Source organism: Euprymna scolopes, chromosome 35 (assembly GCF_053919585.1).
Source record: "Euprymna scolopes isolate OS-2025 chromosome 35, ASM5391958v1, whole genome shotgun sequence".
NCBI lineage: Eukaryota > Metazoa > Mollusca > Cephalopoda > Sepiida > Sepiolidae > Euprymna > Euprymna scolopes.
Genome location: NC_136516.1, coordinates 87783347 through 87806287, shown reverse-complemented (window position 1 = coordinate 87806287; position 22941 = coordinate 87783347). Strand labels below are relative to the sequence as shown.

Sequence of the window (22941 nt, the reverse complement as noted above, 5' to 3'; positions counted from 1 at the left end):
GTGATATAGACAAAAAAAAAAAAAAAAAAGGTTTTTGAAAAATATATTTTCAAATAACTTTACAAAATAATCTTTTCCAAACTCCTATTCAAATCCAATGCCAACCATACAAGTACATCGGATTCAGACTCCACAAAAACCATCAACAAGAATGAATATATACTTTTCTCTCTCCACTAGTGGTCTTCACCTCGAAAAAAGAAGTTTTCTTTGAATGTTTCATCTGTGATTTTTTTTTAACATTCGGAGTCATCAGGACAGTCAAGACGAGTGACCTGATGATGCTGGATTTAAAAGGGAATCACAGCTGAAACATATGCACATATGTAGACAATAATGTTTGTATAAATAAAGAAAATTAAACAATATTAATTGTTATCTAAGGCATTTTTTTTTAATTAATTTCCATTTCTTCGATGTACCCAGAATCTATGACAATTTAAATATTTTTAAATATCATTAAATTTTCACCACCAAGATTAGATTTGCTTGTTTTGAGTAAAAAAATTAAATAAATTGAAAAAAACAAACAAAAAAAAAAACAAAAAATGATAAAAAAATTAAATAAATTGAAAAAACAAACAAAAACAAAACAAAAAAAAAATGATAAAAAAATGAAATAAATTGAAAAAACAAACAAAAACAAAACAAAAAACAAAAAATGATAAAAAAATTAAGTAAATTGAAAAAACAAACAAAAACAACAAAAAATGATAAAAAAATTAAGTAAATTTCAAATTTTAAAATGTCTTTAATATGCAGATAAATAACAAAAAAAATAAAAATAAACAGAGAACAGGAATAAATATATATAAGATAAGATCCATATGGACAGACAGGAGTTGTTTGGTTTTATTTGAATTTTACATATTACATCATCATGCATTTTATCTTTGAGAATTTTCTGGTTAGTCTGAGGAGTCCACAGAAAAAATATTCAATACTGACATACAAATACTGATTGTTCTCCGTGAATGAAACAGACCTGGAAAATGTACTCAAGTTTTATTTTGGAAAAAAAAAAAATGATTGGTAAGATGAATAAAAACCCTGAATTTTTTTATATAACAATATGATTATATATCGATATATGCTTTATTGTTATATCTTAAGAAATATTGAGCTTCTGATTTATAAAGGATTGGTATACATAAAGAATAGAAAATATTCACAAGAGTGTACATTTTCAGAAAACATATATATATATATATATATATATATATATATATGTCTACTAATTCTGGTTTGGATCTTCTCATTTTTCTAATTAATTTCTTGCTTCTGGCATGAACTGGCTAATGTAGTCGCCATATTTACTGCAGGCCCAAGTACTTTTAAATTATTTTGGATTCATCATCAGGGATAATTAACTGAACCGGTTCTAGACAAGTGTTTTTTTTTTATTTTTTTTTGTAATTTATTTTTAAATAATTTTTATTATAAATATTTGTATATATTTTAATAATTCATGGGTTAATAAAACATTTTACAAGCATTTTAGGATATTATTACTATTATTAAAATTTATTTTATTGATATTTATTTTTAGTTATAATTAATAATGCTTCTAATATTTCAAATTTATGGTTATTAGTAGTATGTTCGAAAATGGACACGTTGTCTATAAAAATTTTTCTGAATATAAGCTGGGGACAGGAATATTGATCATCCAGTGTTTAGCGATGTGTTGTTAATCTTCTTGACAATGTCAAGATAGCCAAACCTACGTATACATTTTTTTTTTTCACTGTCAGAGAAACAATCTCCCAATAGACCTTTAGATTCATATACCATGTTCGTCCTATCCAACAATCTAATCAAGGTTTGGCGACTATATAAGCCAGTTCTTGCCAGAAGCAAGAAAATTAGAAAAATGGAAATGATCCAAGCCAGAATTAGTAGACATGAAACGACAATTTTATTTAATGAAATTCCACACACACTCTTTATTTGTTTTTTACATAAGCAGTAATATATTGCTACACAGTGATGAGCATGTTTCAGTCAGCTAGTTACCAGTAACTAGTGACCTTTTCAGGTGATACAGCTTATACGAATGCAAACTTTGCTTTCGTATAAGCTGTATTGCTTGAAGAGGTCTCAATTACCAGTAACTAACTGACCGAAACATGCTCATGACTGTATAGCAACATATTACTGCTTGTGTAAAAACAAATAAAAGAGTATACCCGGCTCTACTTTGGTACTGAGAACTCTTGTATTAACAGCGTTAAACTTCACTGGTTACTCAACCTTGGGGAAAATATTAACCTCAGACTATCTATATATATAAAAGCGAAAATGTATGTTCGCTTTTTGTCTAAGTCCAAGAAAGGCTTTTTTCAGAGAAGCGGTCAGTCGGTTTACAACATTTTAAAACTTTTTATATCACATGTAAATCGTAATATCTCACAGTTAACGGAACTCACCTGTCTATTTAATTTTCTTGACTTCGGGAAGATAAATATTCAACAGTTTTCGCTCGCCGCATGTAGGTTAGGCCTTTTCCTATAATGTTTCCCCCTACCCCCAACATCTTGGGGAAAAGCATTCCCGCACTAAATGAAATGCTACCCCGCAGTCAAAAGTTGACCTCATTAAGTCATTAAAACGTGCACCTGCTAATTTAAGTAATTAAATAAATTCAAACGTGTTTCCGTTAGCATCTCGCGGTGGCCCAATGGTTAATATCGCATATTTTTCACACTTTAATTTACAACTTTGCCTCAAGTGTTCAGGTTCGATCCTCATACTTACCTACCAAAACATTTTTTTTTTAATTTTAACCCCCCCCCCCGAGTTTCCACATACACCTCCAAACACCCGGGCAACGCCGGGTACCCCTCGCTAGTATATATATATATATATATATATATATATATATATATATATATATATATTCAAGATGGCATAATAGAAAAATATAAAGGTAACTGCAGCTTCTCTTCCAATTTTCTGATTTTTACCATGTCAAATCATATTTTAATTTCTTTTGACGGATTGCTCGTTGCTATCTCTTCTGATGAGTTAAGGGCATATTAGATTCACTGATTGTTATAATAATTAAGTGATTGATTTTGCACTACGAAACAGACACTGTCAAAAATTGTATAAGTTGACTGAATTAAAGGAATAAATTATAAGATGGTCAATATCATGAATTTTGGAATATAACTTCATTTATTCTCTATATTGCTCTGTAATTACATTGAGCTTCTTATATAAGGATTGATATATAATAAGAAAAAATATTTCTACAGAAATATATATATATATATATATATATATATATATATATATATATATACATATTATAGGTTTACTATGATATTGCAAACTATTTCTGTTAGTATGTTAGTATTATGACTGGTGTATACTATTTTTATATCAAGCTTGAGAGGCTGGTGGTGAATGCTGGTGTTGATATTAAGTTCTACACAAAACCCCATGTTATACACTTTTTTATAATCAGTTCTTGATATGTTGGTTTTCATCTATATAAATAAAACAGATGTATGTGCATGTGTTCATAAATATAAAATATAAATATATTCTATTAAAAAATTTTCTTCAAAATAACTGGATTCAGCATTAAAATGACCTGAAAAGGGTTGATATGCCGTAAAACAAAAACAACCACCCAGTAGTAAAATTAAATACAAGTAAAAATAAAATTTACTGTATTATCAAGCTTGTTTTTTGTTTTTTAATTTTTGGATAAAGTGAGATGAGGCTTCATAATTTGTGCATTCATTCTTTTTGCAGACTGTTATCCTTATCTTTATAGTTGTTGTTGTTTCACCACGTTTCAGCCAACTCATCCTCTGGCCTTCTTCGGGTCATCAACCGCAACAGGATAGGAATGCTGAGTCTTGTAACTGTATCCACAGTAATTACTGCCTTCCATAGTTGCTGTCTCACCACGTTTTGACCAACTAATCCTCTGGCCTGCTTTGGATAGAATTGGAACTGCTATCTTCAGATAATGCTCACCTGGAACCGTAGAGACTCAACGCCTCTATCCACTGCACCATGGGTCCCTTCAAAGAAGGCCAGAGAATGAGGTGTGCAAAAACCTAGTGAAATAACAACTATGAAGATGAGGATAACAGTCCACAAAAAGAACGAATGCACAAATTATCAAGTGTGTGTGTGTATGTGTGTGTGTGTGTGTGTGTATGTGTGTGTGTGTGTGTAAATAACTGATAAAATCTTAAACTACTTGTCACATAACACTGAAATTAACAGGAAATAATAATCATACACCAAGGATGGTTTATAACAAGTAAAATCTTTGTTTGGATGGATGAATAGTGTATACAAAAGTCAGCGAGTTGAAATACAAAATATTCATTTCAACTTGCCAGCATATTCGTATTAGTTTGTACATGCATAAAACTAATCACAGCTAAAAGTGGTTTAATTTTAAAACTTTCTTATCTGTCTGCCGGGTAAACTTAAACAGTAGGGAACACAGCTGGAGCACTAAATATTCTGATTTTGATTCTAGCTGATGGCACCCAAGACCTTTTTTTTTTTTTTTAACTTTTGAAATCTGTACTATATATTAGGTACAATGTAATATTCAATAGACTTTGTAATAATAAATACAAAATCTGCATGAATTAAAATATATTTAAACATATTTTACAACTGGCAAGGTCACCCACTCCCTCACTTCTAGTCTTGAAATAATAATCTAGAATGTAAATATTTTCTTATTATATCTGGATTTAAAAATGCTCAATATTCTAGATAGAGCATTATTATACAAAAAAAAAAAAAAAAAAATTTAATGATGAAGAATAAAAATTCACTGTATGTTAGCATTATGACTAGTGCATATTTTTTATGCCAAGTTTGAGAACCTGGTGGCGAATGCTGGCACCCATATGGAGTTCTACACAAACCCCTTATCATAATCATGTCTGGATAAGTTAATTTTTATCTTGAAATAATAATTTAGAATTTTCTATTAGAGTGTATCTTGATAAAAAAAAAAAAGCTCAATATTCTAGATAGAGCATTAACATTAGTGTTGAGATGATTAATCGGAATCAGAAATCAGAAAAATTGGAGCTGTTTGGGGTATCGGAATCGTAAAAATTTGAGTTTATTTTCTGATGCCAGAACAGATTCCTTTAATTATTTTTTTATTTGCTCTTGGTTTAAGAAAGATCTTCCACTGCTTGTTGGTTGATTGTTTGGTTGTTTTACGGCATATCAACCCTTTTCGGGTTATTTAATGCCGAATCCAAAGATTTTGAAGAAAAAATTTTTAATAGAATATATTTGTTGTTTTCAAGTCGGTTTCTATTCAACCCATAGTTGGAACCCTAACAGGTACTACCACTCCGGGTCAGAGTGGACCTGGGAGCAATGGTAATTAAAGGGTGGCTCCACACTCGCCAAAGCCCGCAAGCTGGGGCCTCACCACCGAATATAGTTTAAGGTCATATCCAGGACTCCCATTGAGGGACTTTTACCCTCTGCAGGGAGGCAGTCGGTGTATTCTAATGCCTCACCGACAGGGCTCCACTACTTGTAGTAATAATAAAATAATAAATATTTATTGATTTAAACTTCCAGTAAGACTAAAATCTCTAGATCATTCTCTCACAAGTGTGTTTTTGTGTTTGAGAAAATATATGCACATTTAAGGTGTGTTTTTACAGTAATCGAGACAAAATAACACTTTTATAGTTAAATATTTAGAGATTTATAAAGAATCAGAAATTTAGTACGGAATCGGTAATTGTATTAGAATTGGGAAAAATATTAGAATCGTCCCATCACTAATTAATATATAAAAAAAAAAATTTAAATGATGAAGAATAAAAATTCACATTTTTTATCGGATCATACGGCTTTGAAAACGCAAGGTCATAGCAAACTATGTCTCTTCTATTATTTTATCCTCAATAAACTTCTAGACCACGTTAATATGCACATATCCGACTTCATTTTTTACGGATTTCTAATTTCTAATCATCTTAATACATCGGATTTTATTTCCAAATTATATGCAAATTTTACTGCTTCTTATCTTCGTTCAGCATTTCCGAACATTGTTTATAGTCAAAGTTTGCAATTTTATGCGGACTAATAATTTCATTTACTCTACTCTGCTACTAGTCATTTCCTTTGAAGAGAAGAGCATAAATTTTCAAAACTCTATGGAATAAGGATTAAAACTTTTATTATAGATAATGTAAATTTTTTTTCTTAACGATGTAAATTTTTTTGTGAATCATATATTAAGTGTGAATTATATAAACATTGGAAGAAAAAAAATGCGGATTAATTTACATTTCAACAATGTTGGAACCTTTTGAGGAGACAACATCATCGAAACGTAGATTAAACCATGTTTTTTTTCTGGTATTTATATAATTTCACTCATAACAGCCCTCTATATGTATTGAGCACTTTTGAAAAAAAGTATTGGCTTTTAGTTCAATACATTTGTATTTAATTATATATATCAAAATTTAGTAATTTAAATTTTATGACATGAAATGGTTAAATTTAAAATCTAGAATTTTTATTATATGCAAGACAAAGAATACATTTCAATAAGTATATCTTCTTAACCTATAGGTTTTCGATGTTTACCCATCTCCTGAGAGGAGAGAATATTAACAAATATTATAATGGTTTATACCCAATTTGCTAAAAACAATAAACATAGAAAATCATAATTAAAAGTTTTTAAAATCATAGAGTAAGGGAAACTATATATTGGTTCAAAATGAAAAGGATATTGAATTTCATGTCCAAATTGTATGGTAACTTTCGAAGTGAAAGTCTTAGATAGCAGGAGGTAAAGGGATCCAATCCATATTTTGAATAATCTACGACCAATAATCACTGGATTTCCATACCAGTAGATCTATTACATTACATTATTCTGAAGTATATATATATATATATATATATATATATATATATATATATATATAGAGAGAGAGAGAGAGAGAGAGAGAGAGAGAGAGCGGGCGAGCGAGAGCCAATTATTAACAATACAAAATATACACTGGTGTATATAAATTTTTTTACCAATTCAACTAAGGGCCAAACATGGATGGGAGGAAGGTTTATAGATGCTTTTTATAATGAGGCATTTCGAAGCCTAATGCTTCTCATCAGAAGAGGAGAGAAGGAGCTAGGTTACATCTAAGTGAATGTGACATCTAGCTTAGGGTACATTAGGTATATTAGGAGGGAGATATTAAAATATCTAAAAGTAGAAAGAAGGAAATAGTATGGGGGGTAAGGCAGGGATCCAAGTGATTGATAATATAAGAGGGAGGGAAGTGCTATAGTCAGATCGGGGTTTTAGAATTGTGGAGCTTATAGATAGGGTGTATATATATATATATATATATATATATATATATTATTTATTTACCAGTGGTGAAAAAACTGGACTAGAGTGCTCAATGTGTAGCCAGAGCAGTATATAGGAAATTTATTACTGTGAGTCCAGAATGAGTTTACATATTGTTTCAGCTAGAGGAAGATCCTCAAAGAGAGGAAATATCCAACTAGCATCGTCAGAATTCGTTTTTCTGTTTTCTTTTTTTACTTTGCTTATTCTTAGGTTTTCATTAACACCCCCTCCAAACACTCGGGCAACGCCGGGTACCTCTCGTATGTATGTATGTATGTGTGTCTGTATGTCTTGCAAAAACTTTCGACACGGGTCACTGATTTTTGCCAGATTGGTATCATTTTAAAGTTCCAACCTTCGCCCGACAAATATCAAAAAATTGGCCAAAAATGTTAATTTCTTCACCGTAAAATCAGCAGTTTTCTACCGTTCAGCAAAAACCATCCTCTCATGACGAGTTCGATTCTACGCATGCGCAAATGACGCCGGAACCTGATTTAGTTTAAAGATTAAAAAAAAAACGACCTAATTTCGTCGACGTCATTATCTAAAGGTTTTGGGTTCGAATCGTGGTGTGGGATGTCTTTTTTTTTTTTTCGATTTTTAAAGGTTTAATATTGAAACAGGGTTATTTAAACCAGTGTTTTTTGGGGGGGGTTTTATTTTTCAGATTTTTTAATAAAGTTTTAACGTTCGTTTTTCTGTTTCGCGTTTTCTTTTTTTGTTTTCCCCCATTTTTACATTTAACATCGTTCGTTTTCCTTACGTTAGTTTTTTTTTGTGTTATTTTTTTAAATATTTACTTCGCTTATTCTTATATTTTGATTAACCCCCCCCCCCCGAGCACACACACCTCCAAACACCCGGGCAACGCCGGGTACCCCCCCCCTTTACTAATATTTAACAAAAACAAGAAAAACTATCACATTTACACAAATTTTTTATCGCATTATGTTCAGGTCACTAAATTGCAGTTTTACCCAAAATAGTAGAAGAGGAAGTAAGTTTTTTTGTTTTTTTTCTTTCTTACTTTGATTTAAATACAAGATGGCCCACTAAAAAAAATACTATCCATAAAATGCTAATAAAATTTATAATTCTTTTTGCAATCCAACTATATTTGGTGCAAATAAACTTAAGTCTATGCCTTACTTGTCCACCAAAATTTAATCATGAATATCCAACAGTCTTTTGCATCGCCATTCAATGATAGGTACACTTGGATATAAGTTGCAAAATTCACAATAACTGGCACACAACTCCCTTAACACTGCCTTGATTTTGGCTCTGATGGTCCCCTTTTCAGTTCCAGAAAAGTCTGACAATAGTTTTGACAGAGAGAAACTAGTGGCATTGCTTTTGTATGAAAGGGACTGCAGAGTAGAGAGGAGATTATCCATCTCATGGAATCCTTATTAAAATAAAAATTCCTTTCTAAAATCCAACCATATTTGACACAGATAAACTTCTTTCTATGTCTGACTTTTGAGTTTTGGTCATGAATACTGAACAATGTGTGTGAGTGCATGTTTGTTTATGTAGTGTTGAATTCTACAAATAAAGAAGCAGTTATCTGACATTTTTGTGATTACCTCCCTTGCAAGCACGACAATACTGCATTGCAGCTTGTATAAACACTAATTTTCTTTAATTATGGAACCTTGCCGGATTAGCCCTTTTGCTGGACCACCTGATTTCACCTAAATAATAGTAACGCATCGATACACCTTTAATACTAGTTATCTAAACTAGTAGGGATTGCTAAAAACCTAAAAAAGCAATAAGTGTAAGTGAAAAAATACAAACTTGCTGATAACTGCTCTTTTTGATCATCATAGCTTAAATAAGGGCAATCTCTTATTTGGAACGTGATTAGGGTGTACCTATGTGTACTTTATTGCCTTAAATTTGTATTATTTCTTTAGGCGATAATTACATTTCAGCAGGAGTTATGTCTTCCTTACATTCTAGGGACATGGACAAATATATAAATTAGTGATGGGACGATTCCAATATTTTTTCTGATTCCGATACGATTACAGATTCCGTGCTAAATTCCAGATTCCGATTCTTTATAAATCTCTAATTATTTAACTATAAGATTGTTATTTCCCTCGTTTTTCATAGAAAAACACTTGTTAAATATGCAGATATTTTCCTAAACATCAAAATAAACTTGTGGAGGATGATCTATCGATTCTAGCTTTACTGGTAATTTAAAATCAATAAAATATTTATTATTTTATCATTATTATCAGCAATGGAAGTTTTTGGTTTAAGCAAAATCAAATAAAGACAATTAAAAGAATCGTTTTGGCATCGGAAAATAGGCACCAATTTTTCCGATTCCGATACCCCCAAAATCTTCCGATTCCTGATTCCAACACCAATTAATTGTCCCAACACTAATATAAATACAAACCTATTTCCTACAGAAGAGCCGTTGTGAGTCTGTCTCTGCTCTATCATTACTTTCATAGCAAGTGCTCCACTGAACTCCAATCTATGTTCTCCCTTTGCCAAACTTTCACAAAAAAAAAAAACACTCGACTAGCTACAACCACTATAAACAATTTCGTCCACTATCTGTGTCTAAATCTAAATGCAGATTCCATGAACAAAGATTTTTTTCTAAGAACTGCTTACGAAACATTGTTCCGCTATCCTGCTCCCAGGTTGAATACCACATGGTAGCCTTCAAGTCCAATGTAAACAAGTTCCTGTCAAGCCATCCCCATAAATAATAAAATTCTAACCAATTCACACCATTTACGATTACTATGCTACCACCTTACGTTCATTAATCCTTATCCTCGAGTGGTCTTTGGGCCTTGATAAGTGGTGATTCCCAAGAAAGAAAAAAAAAATCTCTCTCTATATATATATATATACATATATGTTTACATATGATGTGTGTGTGTGTGTATATATATATATATATACATATATATATATATATATATATATATATACACACACAAACCATATATTTCGGCATATAAGACAACCCTTAAAGTTAAAAAAAAATCATCTTTAAAAACCAATATTTCATAAGATACCAGGTGTTACAATCTCTAACCTAGGTTAAACAAACACGGTTTTGTGATTTGCAGTCGTCTTATACAATTGATATATGATAAATTTATTAAAATTTGCTTCAATTTTGTACCTCGTCTTATCTGACGGTCACCTTATATGCCAAAATATACGGTATGTATATATATATTAAAAATATTTTACACAAGGGATTAATGATTTTATTCACGATTCTATGGGTGGCATTTGGAGGGGGTGCACTGTGAAAGATCTCTTTTGGCCTGCAACTATCTCAGAGAGACAATACACAACTTGTGAAAGGTTTTTTGTTTTTTGTTTAGATAGGAATAACCACTTATTAAGGCCCGGAGGCCACTCAAGGATAAGGGTTAATGGGTATACATTAGTCAATGTGATTATAGCACAGTAAACATAAGTAGTGGAAATTTTGTAAATTGGATTACTTAGGGGGACAGTTCATCAAGAACTTGTTTACATTGGACTTGAAGACAATCAGATTGTAGTCAGCTGGAAAGAAGGCAAATGGAAGAGAGTTCCACAGGCGTATAGTTCTAAGAAAGAAGCTTTGTTCATGGAATCTACATTTAGGTTTAGGCACAGATAAAGAGTGTGGGAAATTATTGATAGTGGTTTTGGATAGACGAGTGTTTTTCAGTAAAGTTTGGCAAGGGGGAACCATATTTAAAACCAATTCTGTAGTTTGCCCATCTCAAATGGTCATCGCTGATTTTAAAAAAGATTTTGCTTTTAATTTTTCAAAGAGCAGCAAAGCTGATGAAGATGTTAGTCAAAGAAAGTTGGAATATGAAGACGTGCAGCATAAGTCCAACGAATTTCGAAAACGGTTAGAGAAGCTTTTGCATTCAAACATGAATTAATTATGCAAGAAAAACAAAAAGAGAAAGAAATTATTTTAAAAAAGACGAAAAACTTGTTATTAAACTTACCTTAGATTTATCTTCGTGAAACGAACTCACCTAAAAGGAACCAACACATGACAATAGAAGAAAAAAGGGCGAGAGACTAAAAAAAAGGGGGGAAAAAAGAGGGGGGGGGGATAAAAAAAAATTAAAATAGTGGTGAAACAGGATGTTCATCAATTAAAATATGCACAAAAAATTTCTTTGTACGTTTGTCGTAATTTTGTTATCGGCTCTTGGTTGAAAAATACGGCTGCAGTCACATTGAGACACTAGTTTCCAGCAAAACTAGTGTCTCAGATCTAAAAAATTTTCACTTAATTTGATCAAGTATTTTTTTTTACAGCGGAAAAACACTTTTTATAAGAGCACGTTGAAGTCAGCCATTATGGAATTTTTTTAACACGCCACAGGGAGATAACTCAATTTAAAGCGCAGACCCCCCCCCATCTTTAATACTAGCTTTTCTTCCTAAAAATCGAACCTTTTGCTCGGTATCATAACAAATTGTTTATTCGCTGTTAAAAAAAAAAAAAAAAATATTCAACGAAATTAAGTGAAATTTTTTTTTTAAGAAACTTCGTTCCATAACGGATATGTACAATGTAACCTTTTTTCAATATTTCCATTTTTTTAATGTCTTGATTAAACTGTACAAGTACCTTTTTTTTAAAAAGATAGGCGAGATAGTCGCTCTTTGCTTACTCATACAATCTGATTTTCTTATTTCTTTTATCAGACTGCTAATCAATTTAGATGATTTTTTGAATATGATGTTTTCGTTTTTGTCATGGATATATACATCATACAGATTTTTCTTTATTTTTGTTTTTTTTTTTTAAATATAGAGGCAATTCAGGACAAGAACTCAAAAATCTTTGTACATTCGTCGTAATTTTTGTATCAAGTCTGAGTTAAAAGTTATACGATTATAATTACGTTAAGCTGCTATCATCGTTCTTATTAAATCACTGAAGTTAAGCAACATTGAACCTGACCATTATTTAATGAGTGACTATTTAAGACCAAGTTGTATTAAATAAAAATCTATTAAAATTAAAAAAAAAAAAAAAAATTCCTTACTTAATTCTTTGAGACGGCACGGCTGTGGCCAGACACAAACGCATGACAGTGGCTCTACATTGAAGCTAACCATACTGGCAGCCATCAAACTCATCACCCTAGTTGATATTGTGCCAAGAGAAACATTTTTCCGGATAACTTGCACCACAAAGGTGTCTGTTAAGTCTGGACATGTAGGTTAAAATACAAGTTTTTATTTGATAGGATTTCCTCATTTACAATTCAACACAATAAATCCACATCGCTTTCAATTTTAAAACATTCATTCCTTATTCACAGAGTCAAATATACTGGTTCAGAGATGTTTGTTAAGAACGCTTTCTTATTTTACATACCACGGAAAAAGAAATCAAAAGGACTAAAATCTGGTAAACTAGGAGACCATTCCACGTCTCTGGAGGAAAAAAAAAAAAAAAAAAGAAAAAAGAAAAAGAAACTTAAAAATATTGCATCTTGTATTTCTTTCTTTTTTAATAGAAATCACTCCAGACAATGCATGAAGCTACTTAATATAAGTAGCTAACAAGAACAAAAGATGATCATTGCAAAGACAGGAGATGCCTGTTGGCCTTAGTCTTGAAAAACCCAAGGCCTACAGGCAGCAGGATGAAAGTTCCACAAGCACATGTCTGAATCATCCTGTCACCATTCTTTGGTAGGGCAGTCTCGGGCAAAAAACTAACCTCCTTCTCGGAGAGAAGGTAAGGCCTACACACAAAAAAAAAAATCCACAGAAATAAAAAGTAAAAAAAAAAAAATATTCACAAAAAATTATTACATTAGAATTGATTATATAATATTATAAATTGAATTGTTTTTAAAAAAATTCTTAATGCTGTAATATTTTTCAGTTACAAATTTATATTTTTTACTAGAATATCTTGTCCTTTTCTTTTCCAGTTTTAACTAGTACTTTACTTTTCCATGTTTAGGCTTAACCATATGACCTTTCATGCTCGCATTTTCCTACTGTAATATATATATATGCGTAGATCATGATATTATAATCATTAGATCACTCTGAATGTCTCAACATTTAATGATAAATATTTAAATTTCAACTTTATTTCTCGAGGTTAACGTTGGCCGTGTGGTATATACCCTGCTAATGGAGTCAGAGATGGCTTCGTGACTGGGTTTCAATCTTACGACTGGCTAAAAGTGCAACTCCCTGCACTGATGATTCCTGAAAAAATTAACACTAGTGTTTGTAGGTATTTAAAAATCATTATAGTAATATATATATATATATATATATATATATATATATATAAACACTAGTGCGCGAGCCTTTTCTAGTCTCACACAAAAACACACGTTCACATTTCAAGCTATATTACTTGTCATATACATACGCGCCCACGTCCACACACGTACATATATTCACGTTCGCGCATATACACTCACATTCACGTGTATACACACACGCTAACGTACGCACATGTACACACACACAGATGGACGACGTCACTTCCCCTTTCAAAGGAAATTCACACATGCGCAAAAGACCACCGGAAACAAGTATAAAAGAAACAGCAATAAGCGGCTCCAGCTTTTTTTAGACCAGCTTCCAAGCTGGTCGATCTACGGACCGACAGCATGCCTTTTCGGCAGGCGTGCGCACGCCTCACACCATTTGCTACTATGTGGGACAAAAAGCCAACTGGATTTTCACTCTATCTCCCCTTCGGCTTTGGTCCATTAACACAAACATGTGCGCTACTCTCTACTGAGCTTAACCCTTTCTTTCTACAGGCCGGCTTGCCACTTCGCGTTTTTCTATTGCATTCCCCTTTCCGCCAACGGCCGAATGAACACGTGTACACCCAAGACTTTCATTTCTCAACAGAAAATAAACGACATGTTTATTTTATTCCAGCATTTGAGTTCTTTGTTTCCTTCATTCAATTCGTTTCATTATTTTTTTTGTAGCGAGTTAGGGTATTTATATCCTGGTCCGCAACACTAGTGTCTGCAGGTATTTAATTATTATAGTAAATAATTATGTCAGCTGCTTTAAGAAACTTGTTTCTTATCGTTGAGCACTTTCAGTTGAATTAAATCGGTTCATTTAGCTCTTATGCATGGATCATCATATAATGATTAGATCACTCTGACTGACGTAAAAAACATTTAAAAATAGAAATGTTTAATTTCAACGTTATTTCACACGGTTAACGGTAGCTGAATGGATACAGTCTTTGCTAATCAAGCCAAAGATGGCTTGTGTTTCCGAGTTCGAATCTATCGACTGGTGTTAATCGTGACACCCTGCACTGAAGATTCCCAAAAGGATGAAACACTAGTGTCTGTAGGTATTTAATTATTACAAGAAATAATTATATGTATTAATAATAAATGAACCTTTTGCAAAGATACGTATTTCTGTATCTCTTATCTACCCTTTCCCCTAGCTCTATTTCTGTTGTTGTATTACCTTTATCTTCTTCTTTAATAGCTCCAACTATTTTATTCCCTACTGATATATACTTTCATTTCTAATCTAAATGTTCTTGAGCCGGTTTTTGTTTGTATATCCTTATATCTGTATAATGCCGGCTTTTTTCCTCTTCTGATGAGTAGCATTTAGCTTCAAAATACTATGGCCCAAAGAGGTTTTTCTTATCTTCCTTCCTTATTGCTCTGATGATACAATTAAGTTCTGTGTAACTTTTATTCCTTATCTCTTTATATATATGTATATATAAATAAATTCCATTATATTCTCACAAAAGTTGAGTTTATAGCTTCATAGTGTATAATTTACTAGAGCAGAAAATATAATTTAATAAATGTTTCGAATTTGTTTAAAAAACATTTCTATGCAGACAATTTAAAGCATACATTTTGCTGATAACAAATGCTTGCAAATGGCGACTTTAGTGAAATTTTCCCATCAAATAAGACTTATATATATTATATAGATATTATATATATATTAGTGTTGGGACGATTAATTGGAATTGGAAAAATTGGAACTTTTGGGGGTATCAGAAAAAATTGTGCCTATTTTCCAATGCCAAGAACGATTTTTAATTATCTTTTTTTTTTTTTTTATTTGATTTTTTTCTAAAAAAAAAATCTTCCACTGCTGGTAGTAACGATAAAATAATCAATATTTATTTATTTTTAAAATACCATTTAAACAAATCTATAACCCCTCCCCGCCACAAGTGTTTTTACGTTTGAGAAAATATATGCGCATTTAAAATGTGTTTTACAGTATTCGGGAAAATAACTTTATTGTTATATATTTAGGGATTTATAAAGACAAGGCTGACAAAAAAAAAAAAAGAAAAGAGCATGCTACCCCTACAGATTAAATAAAGGGTTCCGTTTGAAATTCCATACAAATCCAAGAATTTGACAAGATACACCTAAAGAAGCTCGGAAGTTACCTCTGCGGAAACATTGTGAGAATAACATTCAAGATGAGAACAGTAGGTTGAATAATCCAAATAATATAAATTATGAATCTTCATCTAAATAATTCAAAAACAAAAATGATTTCCCACTCAAAATTCTAAATTTTTATTATTTACATTTCTTCAACAAAAAAAAATAAAATATATATATATATATATATCACTTTTCAGATGGTAAGACACAAAGGTCTTTCCGTTCATCATTATATATTTTGCTTTATTTCTCAATCATCTACATAATTTCCTGAAGAAGTCTTCCGAAAATCTGATTGAAGCGTTGAAAATTTCCTAAAAGGTTTTTTTCTTCCTTTTTGCTGCCCATTTTTCCAAACTAATTGCATAAAAACTGTTTTTCTATGTGAATCAGGAAAACCTGCTCAGCTAGTTTTATTGAAAACATTTCTTTAAATTTGCATTTAAAAAAAAAAAAAAAATGCTAGGTAAGCCTGGTTCAAGGGATGTAACTCCGTCTACTTGAACATCAAATTTTAGTTTTGGACCCCCCTTTTTTTTTTTTTCTTCTTTCTTCAATTTTCCAATTCATATATGTTTATCGCACGGCAAAAAGTTTCGCAGAATTAAAACGTGACTGAACGCCTTCTATCGATTTGTGCAACTTAATGATTTTCCAACGTCAAAATTAGACCACTGAAGAGAAGAACCTGGAAGAGAAAGAAAAGATTCGACCAAGGTAGGTTACTCTGTTTCAAGAAATGTAACTTTGCCAAAAAATAAAAATCATTTATATTTACAGGTATCATTATTAAACTAGCGGGACCTATGGAAATTCCACAGCGGCATGTTTCATGTGTAATATATTGCCGCAGGGCATTCTGTGGATGTTCAGCATGAATGGACACACCGTGATATTATTGTAGCCATATTGTTAGAACTGTAAAAGTATTTATCTAAACTAAAATTACACAAAATGGATTTATTTTTCCCTATCTTATAATGTGTGATACACAAAGTAACACACAAGCTATCATATATAAATATACAGATATATTATATTGTACCCTATATAAAGTAGTGATTTCAAAAAATAAAAAAATAGATGACTTAATTGTCATCAGCTTTAATCGAAACAGAAACCAAAACTTATGAAGAATTCCTGGTAAAATTATTTATTACAAGAAATGGAAGGTCATCCAGAATATAAATCTCACCTGTCTGTTTAAATGTATGTTTGTATGTCTGCCTAGAACTTCCGACAGATGCAACAGATCGGTATCGTTTGAAAGCTCCACCCTTCGGGCGACAAATATCGAAAAATTGGCTTAAAAAAAAAAAAAAAAAAAAAAAATTGATTCCTTCACCCTCAACTGAGCACTTTTCTACAAGAAAGTGTCATTTTTTTCGCCGATATTTTCGAAAGTCATCTGCTCTTTTCGATTGACTAGCCTTAATTTAAACCTTTGCCACTTCCAGTTGGGTGATGGACGCAAAGGCGTCCTGATATTTTTTTCACATTCTTCTCCTCCTTCGCAGTACGGGTTCGAACCTGCCTGCCTACTACCACTTTTGTTTTTTTTTTTTTTTGCTCAACACACACACACACACACACACACACACACACAGAGGCAACCAGGCTAGTAACAATTAAACGGCAATCACTCGGAAGAAAAAAGATGTAGATGTGACACACAAAATAACACACGCGCTATCGTATTAATATATAGATAAACTAGCAGGATGACATGGAAATTCCACAATGCTTTCTATATCTATCTGTATAATATACTGTTAATAATATTCCTTTTGGGAGGCAAAGTACAGAATAGTTAACAGTCAAGAACTCGTTAGCAAGAAATAAAAGCAACAAATAATAGCAAACAAAGTAGAATTGAACCCTATCCTTTTAATATGCGGAAACTGTAAGATTTTTATTTTAAAATTTTATTTTTAAAAACGGTTGCTACATAGCAGGGTTACTACACCCACAAGTAGTGATTAAGTTAGCTAGTGTGAATTTTGGTAAGGATCACATTAGTACATATCAGGATAACCCAGATGCAAACATAATTGTATCCAGAGACGAGTGATATGAGGAAGTGGGAGTTGGGGAGGTCAACAGGTCAAACTCCATAGACAAAACATAGTCGAATAACATGATATGAATCATGTTATTCGAGCGAAATAAAACCAAGGGTTATCCGTTCAGTCTCTCTGTTGGAAATCAAGCAAACAGCGCCAATCTTTCACGAGAAACACCTGTCTGGCTGAAACTACTGTCAATAATTTTCCCCACTCTTTATCTGTGCCTAAATCCAAACGTAAATTCCGTGAGCAGAGCTTCTTTCTCAGAAGTGCACGATTGTGGAACTCTCTTCCGTTCGTCTGTTTCCCACCTGACTACAACTTGGATGTCTTCAAATCCAACATAAACAAATTCCTGATAAACCGCCCCCTTAAGTAAGACACTCTATCAAATCTCCAATACTAATGATTACTACAATACTATCTCATTGATTACTGTACATGCAATAACCCTTATCCCTGAGTGGCCTCCAGGCCTTCATAAGTGGTGACACCGATGTCTGCGCATAAACTCATTTTGTTAGATAGAAAGTAAGTAATAGAGCATTACTTATTAGTCTCTCTCTCCAAGTAAATTCTCTCTAATAAAACCTTGAAGAATGTTTTTCATGCATGAATAGTTTATTTATCTGGTTGGACAGACAAGACGATCAACAGCAGTAGAATAGCATGACCGCACATGGAATCGAGATCATGAAACGACGACGAGAAGAAGTGCCTATAAACGGCCGCATGTACGCAAAAAAAGACATTTTATTTGGTTTTTGATCGCTCGTGAGTGAAAACATAACACAAAAAACAACAAGTCATCAAGATTTAGCTTATCTTGGCTAAACTTAGGCAATTATGTGTGGTTTTATGAAGGTTTTGTTTAGAGGGAGGGGCTTGTTACTTGAACTTAGTAGTAAATCTTACTACTAACCCTAAGTCCAAGTAGATAAGCAATTTCTTTGCTTTTTGTCCAGAATTGTCCCCTATATTAAAAAACAAAAATAAAGAAAAATCTGTATGATGTAGTACCCGTCATGGAGCAAAAATATCATATTCCAAAATTTACGTAAATTGATCAAGTAGAAAATCATTTTTAAACAATAGGAATTCGTAGGCACTACAACATAAATCTGGTAAGAATGATTTTTTTTTTTTAGTTATCTCCCTTTGTTTTTTTTGTTTTTTTTGAGATTTGTTTTTGATTATTTTTTAAATGGCGGGCAAGACAGTTACTTCTTGGATATTCATAAAAATTTGATTTTCTTATTTAAAAATAAAACTACTTGATCAATTTACATGATTTTTAGAATATGATATTTTCATTTCATCATTTACTTGAAATTGTGTTTCTTCACATAGATTGCACTAATCAGCCGATTAAACACCATAAATCAGCTTAAATAGGAATAAAGAAGAGTGCAGGACTCAAAACAACGCACAACATGAAACTCACCTCTTCGTATTTCTTTTGCAGCGAAATATACTGCTGCTCGGAGTTTTTCAACTGTGTCTGTGTTTTCTCTAACTGAAAAGAAATCGCAATGCAAAAGACGGCGTTTGTTTGAAAGACAAGACCGAGAACGTAAAAAGTTGAGGAGAAAAAAGAAAAAGAGTAAGAGAAGAGAGAATAAAGAAATAATTATTGCTTTGAAAATGGAGAAATTTTTTCTGAAAGCTCACACTAAAAATAAATTATTGTTTTATTTAAAGATATAAAACAAAATATTCGGGTTTGTATTACTATACACATAGATTCGAAAAAGTTGTCAAAAAAAAAACAACAAAAAAAAAAAAATATATATATATATATATATAACAAATAAATGTTATCAAAGGCAAGATAAGTTACTTTTCTACCTAACTGGATGATCTTTTAGTGTTTTTATTTAATGTAAAGTGTTTATTCGGCTCAAAAAACAGTGTTTACCGATGTATTTGAAAAATGCAAATGGTGGTGGACTCTATGTAAGTTTGGGAAAATGATTTAAAACTAAAAACTATACAAAATACTGTTAGAAACCCACCGAATATATGTCAGCCCATGTTATGGTAACATATATTGAAAGGGTTTCTAACAGTATTTTGTATAGTTTTTTAGTTTTAAATCATTTTCCCAAACTTACATAGAGTCCACCACCATTTGCATTTTTCAAATACATCAGTAAACACTATGTTTTTTGAGCCGAATAAACACTTTACATTAAATAAAAACACTAAAAGATCATCTAGTTAGGTAGAAAAGTAACTTATCTTGCCTTTGATAACATTTATTTGTTATTTTTTTTTTTGACAACTTTTTCGAATCTATGTGTACAGTAATACAAACCCGAATATTTTGTTTTATATTTTTAAATAAAACAATTTATTTTTAGTGTGAGCTTTCAGAAAAAATTCCTCCATTTTCAAAGCAATAATTATTTCTTTGTTCGATACAAAACACCTGATGAAGGCCGGAGGGCAAAACGGCCGAAACGTTGTGACTATAACAACCAAGATGAGGAAGTCAGTCCGACAATCTCAATCAATTATTTCTTTATTCTCTCTTCTCTTGCTATTTTTCTTTTTTCTCCTCAACTTTTATTCTCATTATTTTGGTTTTTGAATTTCTTAAATATCATTAAAAAATAATGAGATTTCTTAAAAAATGTTTATTCTACCTTAGACCATCTTTCAAGGCTTTCCATAACTAAAATGAAATCTAAGGTGTTTTAAGGTAGAATAAACATACCATAAGGTAGAAAGAATATAGATATTGTTGGTTGGTTGGTTTTGTTTTACAGCATATCAACCCTTTTCAAGTTATTTAATGCCGAATCTAGTGATTTTGAAGAACAATTTTTTTATAGAATATATTTGGGTTTTTTTTTAAGTTGGTTTCTATTTAACCCATAGTTGGGACCCTAACAGGTACTACCACTCCGGGTCAGAGTGGACCTGGGAGCAATGGCAATTAAAGGGTGGCTCCACACTCCCCAAAGCCCGCAAGCTGAGGGCTTCACCATCGGATATAGTTTAAGGTCATATCCAGGACCTATAGATATTGTAAGATTCGAAATTATAAATGTTCATGTTAGGGAGATAACTCCTATTTTAATCTTTATTCTAAAATAGAACTTATCTTGTCTATTTTAGACGGATATATTAATTTTCAGGCGAATATATTAGTTTATGAAAGAAATAAAATCAAAACGCATTGTTTGTTGTTAGCATCAAACCAACATTCCAAAAAATAAAATAAAAACTAAATAAAAATTTAAAAATGGCTAACAAGAACCAAACATGGATCAAAATCAATGTTTAGGAAGAAAACTATTAACGACAAAGATTTTGGAAACTGACTCACTTTGCTTTATACAGAGTAGGGCAGAAATACCTCCCACATTTTAAACTTTTAACTATATGTTGCTCATGAACTTATGCAAGTGCCAATGATGTTTTAATTTAGCTAATAACTTGTCAATTTTTCAGGTACCTTCATCAAGAAATATGGACTTTTGCACATCATACTTTTAATGTAGAAATGGTTTTGAAGAATGGTGAATCTGTAACAGCTTTCAGAGTTCATTGCAAGTTAGGACAGCATGCTGCTGTTCCAGACAGAAAATCAATAAGGCTATGGGTTGCAAGTTTCAGAGCTATAGGGTCAGCACTTAAAACAAAGTCACCTGAAAGCGCCCCAACGCTCGAATGCCAGACAGTAGTATTCGAGCTGTGAGACTTTCTGTTAATCAGTTTCCTACATGTTCAGATCTTGGGATTGTCTGATCGAACAGTCAGAATTCTACACTCTGATATGCAGTTCGATCAATGCAAATTAATGATTGCTCAGGAACTGCACGAGCGTAACCGGGAAGATTGCATGTGAAAATGTGGGAGATATTTTGGCCGCATCCTGTATATTAGATATATATTCATATGGATGTGATGAGAGTGAATGTCATGCACAAAAAAAAAATGTTAATCAGAAAAGTAAACGGAAAACGTGTTAAGTGTCAGTTGGATGAAATTTCACATTCCGATGAGGAAACACAAAACATCCAAAGAAGGATTTGTTGATTAAGACTTTGAAATAATGAGAAACAGAAGTTAATTGCAGAAATATTATTCCTGACAAACAAAAAAAATAAATAAATGATAAAAAAGTCCCCGCTAAAATTTTTGGTGTTTATTTATATTAATTAACGCTCAAGTAAAATATGGCAGTTAAAAATTGAAAAAAAAAGAAAAAGTGAAGCATGCATGTTCCCCCATGAGTGCACAGTGAACGAGGCATAAAAAAAAATGACAAAGTTCAACATTTGTATCCCCCCCACTACCACCACCAGCAGCATTTAGCCCCAAATGTTCCCAGGGGACGTCAAATTCTGGTGAAAATGAACAAACGGTGCAGTTTTATGCATATTACATATGTAAATTTGAGTTTTGCACCATGCAAAAAAAGAAATGACTAAGTCCATCATTCGCCCCACCCCACCCTATTTAGCCCCAAAAGTCCCCAAGGCCTTAACATATTTAAATTTGAGTTTAGCACCATGCAAAACTGCTAAATAGACATACACAGAAAATTTTGGACAAATATCGTTAAATAGTCCCAAAAAATGGAGTTTTTTTATTAGTCCTTAAAGAGCCCCTGGTGCACACCCAAGAGTTATCGCAAAGTATAGACAAACAAAATTATGTAGAAATCAGTTAGTTACAACTTTTCAGAAAGTTTTATAAAAATCTAAGACATCAATTTTGTTTTTAATAAGCACAAAAGTGTCAATTTTAGCCATTTTAACCCGAAAGGCACTCCTAGGTTTGGGTGGGTGGGGGAGCAACCAGAGTTTTCCCGGAAAATCCATTCTACTCATATCTAATCTTCGTTTGTTGTTTTAGTTTTGTCGAGGGGCAAAAAAAAAAAAAAAAAAATTTGCGTCTGGTGCAAATAACACATATGTAATGAAAAGCAACTCCCCAAGGCTCAGGGGAACTATAATATCAGTAATGCAGTTATCGCTAAAAAAACATTACAATAGAAAAACTTAATTAT

At 32.0% G+C, this 22941-nt stretch overlaps 1 protein-coding gene across 9 annotated transcripts in view; it reads right to left on the bottom strand.

The window, feature by feature from the left end:
• LOC145259987 (FYVE and coiled-coil domain-containing protein 1-like) overlaps nucleotides 1-22941 on the bottom strand; it is a 137885-nt gene that overhangs the window by 49846 nt on the left and 65098 nt on the right. For 4 of the 9 annotated variants that reach the window (XM_080117984.1, XM_080117985.1, XM_080117986.1 and 1 more), the window contains exons 12-13: nucleotides 19363-19434; nucleotides 11398-11427 (exon numbers count right to left, since the gene is read on the bottom strand). The exons of 2 other annotated variants lie outside the window; for them this stretch is intronic. In XM_080117984.1, coding sequence (XP_079974110.1) covers nucleotides 11398-11427; nucleotides 19363-19434 — 102 coding nt within the window. The remainder of the gene's footprint in view (nucleotides 1-11397; nucleotides 11428-19362; nucleotides 19435-22941) is intronic. 3 more of the 9 variants (XM_080117989.1, XM_080117990.1, XM_080117991.1) reach the window with 1 other exon arrangement.